The sequence below is a fragment of the Lactuca sativa genome, chromosome 5, assembly GCF_002870075.4.
Source record: "Lactuca sativa cultivar Salinas chromosome 5, Lsat_Salinas_v11, whole genome shotgun sequence".
Lineage (NCBI taxonomy): Eukaryota > Viridiplantae > Streptophyta > Magnoliopsida > Asterales > Asteraceae > Lactuca > Lactuca sativa.
In genome coordinates, this window is record NC_056627.2 from 251,880,816 (window position 1) to 251,885,672 (window position 4,857).

General features: G+C 31.1%; 1 protein-coding gene across 1 annotated transcript; it reads left to right on the plus strand.

The window, feature by feature from the left end:
* The first annotated feature begins 1,028 nt into the window (after positions 1 to 1,028).
* On the plus strand, positions 1,029 to 3,527 carry LOC111899506 (serine decarboxylase). Its single transcript, XM_023895340.3, has 6 exons — positions 1,029 to 1,187; positions 1,446 to 1,772; positions 1,899 to 2,130; positions 2,214 to 2,407; positions 2,569 to 2,705; positions 2,805 to 3,527. The coding sequence occupies exons 2-6, from the start codon at positions 1,448 to 1,450 to the stop codon at positions 3,369 to 3,371; spliced, it is 1,455 nt and encodes a 484-aa protein (XP_023751108.1). The 5' UTR covers positions 1,029 to 1,187; positions 1,446 to 1,447; the 3' UTR covers positions 3,372 to 3,527.
* The last annotated feature ends 1,330 nt before the right edge of the window (positions 3,528 to 4,857 follow it).

The window sequence follows — 4,857 nt, forward strand, 5'->3', positions numbered from 1 at the left end:
GAAAGGGACAATTTTGCAACTTTTGCTATTTCTTAAAAATATGAGGGTGTGGTAGATTAAAGTGCCGCCGATAAAAACCATAAATACCCTATATAAAATTGATTTTTGCCATCGGTGAATATCTATTATCATCAGTATTTTACCACCGGCAAAACAAAAGGAAAGGGACGGTGTTGTACCACATAAGCATAACGGCGGTAAAAAAAACGACACCCCACAGCCTAACTAGCATGTATGTCATCTTACGTGTTATTGTAGAAAACTTGTTTGCAATTTGTAAAAACGTAAACTATAAAAAAAATTATGCAAGAGACAAAAATATAACTTTAATTCGCGGAATAGCTCCTTTGTAGTTTGTATATTGAATATGATTTACAAATGTCTATAGCCCGCATATAGCATGGTGGCAATTATACCATATCAAAATACAATTTCGATCCAAACAATTTGCTACGGAGAAAGCCGATAAAAATAATGTTTAAAAGTGTATCGTAAGAAAATTAATAAAAAACGAAGATTATAAATTTTTTTTTTTATAAAGGACCAAAAACATAATTTTCAAATATAATTACTAAAATTAGAACTTATAAAATACTAATAATCTAATTTTGACCATATCAAAACTTCTTAAGAGAAAAAAATATAAATATAGAAATTTGTTACGATTAGAAGCAAAATCTCTATTTATAGAAAGATTTATTTTGCATAGTTATTTTTTTTTGGGTGAAAAAACAAACCAAAATAACAATAAATTGTGTGAGAAGCATCAACTTTCCAAAATAATATCTATATAATGCTTTACGGCTTTGATAGGGACCTTGAGCGAAATAATTAGAAATCACATAGACTGTTAGTAAACAAATAGTTTCAATGTCGGGATCCATAACTATCGACAAATCATAGGGACCAAAAATGTATTTTTTTTTTTTTCGTAATTCATATCTAGTGTCGACTCAAAATATCAAAGGGTCAGGGACTTATATCAAACATTCTTACAGCAAAAGGGCTAATAATTGTAAGTTTATAACCAACCCTCTCTCGTATTCCAAATTCACGCACAACAGTCGATTTGCCTATATAATACAATAATCGCAGATGCAAGAACTCCTTTTCGCTTGCCCAGAACCACATTCATCGAGTAGCCATCCACTTCCCATCAAACTCAGCTCCGCCGCCTCCATCAAAAGGTACAAACTTTTATGTACAATTTATATAAGATCTTAGTTTACAACCCAATTAACTGATCCCATTCGTGTCAATTAGCTACAACAATCGCCTCTTTGGTTAATCGTTCTATTTAAAAGATCATTTACACCTAAACTTTTGAGAACCTAACAGGTTTTCTTGATCTGATCACTACAACGAATGTCGCCCAATAAATTGTAGACATTTAATTGCTTTTTCTTACCCACCCTTTAATGTGATTTCCTTTTTTTTGGGAGTAGCAATGGCTGGAAGTATCGATATGATGTTACGTAATCTCAACCTGGAAACGGTCGAATCTTTACCGGAGGATTTTGATCCGACTACTGTGATCAATGATCCTCTGCCGCCGATTGCTGATGATGCTCCCCGTATAAACGGTGTAAAATCGATTAATGGGAAAGAGAAACCGAGGGAAATTATTCTAGGAAGAAATGTGCACACTACTTGCCTCGAGGTAACAGAGCCTGATGCTGATGATGAGGTTACCGGAGAAAGAGAAGCTTATATGGCCAGCGTGTTGGCCAGATATAGAAAATCCTTGCTCGAAAGGACAAAACATCATTTGGGTAACAATCTTTTTGCCTCTTATTTATTCGAACTTTATGTTTATGATCTTGTTCTTTATTCAAAACCCCATTTTGGATACACAATCGATGTCAATTTTGCACCTGAAAATTGTATATTTTTAATAGGGTATCCTTATAATCTGGACTTCGATTATGGTGCGTTGTCTCAGTTACAACATTTCTCCATTAACAACCTTGGGGACCCATTCATCGAGAGCAATTATGGTGTCCATTCCAGGCAGTTTGAGGTTGGTGTATTGGACTGGTTTGCTCGTTTATGGGAGTTGGAAAAGAACGAATATTGGGGTTACATTACAAATTGTGGAACAGAAGGCAATCTTCATGGCATACTAGTCGGGTAATTTGTATGATTTTAGGCTTTTATCTCATTTCTTGGATTTTTACTATTTGAATACTTTATATATCGTGTAAATGTAACAGGAGAGAAGTGTTTCCTGATGGGATTTTGTATGCTTCTTGCGAATCACATTATTCCATTTTCAAAGCAGCAAGAATGTATCGAATGGATTGTGAAAAAGTCAACACACTCCTTTCTGGGGAGATTGATTGTGAAGATTTTAAAGCTAAACTTTCTCTTCACAAGGACAAACCTGCAATCATCAACGTGAATATAGGTTCTCTCACAAGACTGTTTGATGTGCATTGGATTATTACCGACATTGATGTCAATGGAACAAAAAAAAGACATAAATGCACTTCTAATCTTTCTCATAAAAAATAGTCCTAAAAAGCTTCTCCATCCTGTTATTTACATTTTTTTCAAACGAATTTACAGGAACAACAGTGAAAGGAGCTGTAGATGATCTTGATCTGGTCATAAAGACCCTTGAGGAAACCGGATTCACACATGACCGATTTTATATCCACTGTGATGGGGCTTTGTTTGGACTAATGATGCCTTTTGTTAAACTTGTAAGTATACGTGGTCTATTCAGTTCATTCAGTCCAAAAAAGAAACAATCTTTTTGTATAAGTTTCATATATAATATGTATTTTTTCTTGTAAAATCAGGCACCAAAGGTATCTTTCAAGAAACCGATTGGATCCGTGAGTGTTTCGGGTCACAAATTTGTCGGGTGTCCAATGCCATGTGGCGTTCAAATAACACGATTAGAACACATTAACGCTCTTTCAAGAAACGTTGAATATCTTGCTTCAAGAGATGCAACAATCATGGGAAGTCGAAATGGACACGCCCCATTGTTCCTTTGGTATACTTTAAACCGAAAAGGGTACCGAGGGTTCCAAAAAGAGGTCCAAAAATGCCTCAGAAATGCCCACTACTTAAAAGGAAGGCTAACCAGTGCTGGAATTGGTGCTATGCTCAATGAGCTCAGTAGCACAGTGGTCTTTGAACGCCCACAAGATGAAGAGTTTACACGAAAATGGCAGCTTGCATGTCAGGGAAGCATTGCTCATGTTGTGGTGATGCCGAATATAACGATTGATAAGTTGGATGATTTTGTGGATGAGCTTATTGAGAAACGTGTGGTTTGGTATGGAAATGGGAAGCTTCAGTCGCCTTGTGTTGCTTCGGATATTGGTGAGGGTAATTGTTTATGTGCGTTACACAAGTGAGAGTGGTTTAGTGTCGTGGAAAACAGTTGACACGTGTTATTTGATATGAAAATCGTGTTGGTTGTTGTAATGTATTTTTTTATGGTTATTTATGTTAGACGATGGAGTGATGGGATTGTTATTGGAATGAAAACATAATGTTGTTTGAAGTTAAAATTATGAAGTTACATTCGAGAATTATATTATATGAAATGCCTCTTGAATAACATGATATAACAACAAGGTTTAATGGTGGCTCTAATTTTGGTAAAACCGCGTGTTTAATTGTTGTTTCCTATTTTTATTTTGTTACTTTTACCTAGTCTCGGTTTAGCAGGTCATCTACTCATCTTATGATAATATGACTACAACTAGTAAGGCTTGTTGACGAAGTTTGACATATTTTATGTTTTTAATATATATAGGGCTAATGTATTTTTAATGTATTTTAAGTTTTCAAGAAATGTTTGATTTTATCCTTTGGTGCTTTTTGGGTTCACTAAAACCTAAAATTTAGAAATCTTTATAAATATATATTTTTTTTTAACGATAACTTTGCTGATAAATTTGATATAATAATTCGTATACTAAATTGATATAATATATTAATTATTTTGAATTTATAATAATATATATACATCTATTATAAATCTATAATCTCAATCATTTGAATGACTTCTACCCGCGAGTTATTCATGAATAAAATTAAATATAATATGTGACTTAATGTTATTTATAGTTTTTGTTATTGTTAATTAATTTTTAAAAATTTATTTTCTTAACGTTTTAATTTCTATTAATATAATTATTTAAATAGAGTTATTTTTATATAGAGTTAATTTTTAACTATTGTTATTGTAAGTTATTTTAAGATACTTATTTGAAAACTTTTAACGATTATACAAATATCTTTAGGAAATATTTTAGTTAAATTGATATATTATAATTTAGTTTTTGAATTTAGCACTACAATTTATCATTTTTAATTATTCACAAAATATTCATTGGGTTTTGTAAATGGAACTGGAATTTATATTTAAGTTGACATTGTAATTTTATATTTAAATTAACAGTTTAAGTATTTTGTCCAAACTGTTCCAAAGTTGTAACTTTAAATTGATAATTGTTTACATACAACAACATATTAAATCTAATAAGTTAAGTATAATATGTTAAAGCTTAAAGACATAACTTTATAAGTAGAAGTAAATATATTATTTTAATATTGAAATTTAGTAATGTTATATTTAAGTTTATAATTTAAATATTTTATACAAATTGTTCAAAAGTTGTAGCTTTAAAATGATAATGGTTTACATCCAACAATATATTAAAACTAATCAATTAAGTATAATATGTAAAAAGTTAAAAAACATAACTTTATAAGTATTAGTAAAGATATTCTTTTAATATTGAAAATTTGTTTATATATGATTACACTTTTGGTTTGATATTTATTTAATCTTATTAACCAACTTATCATTATTAGAAAGAAACTAAAAAGTCA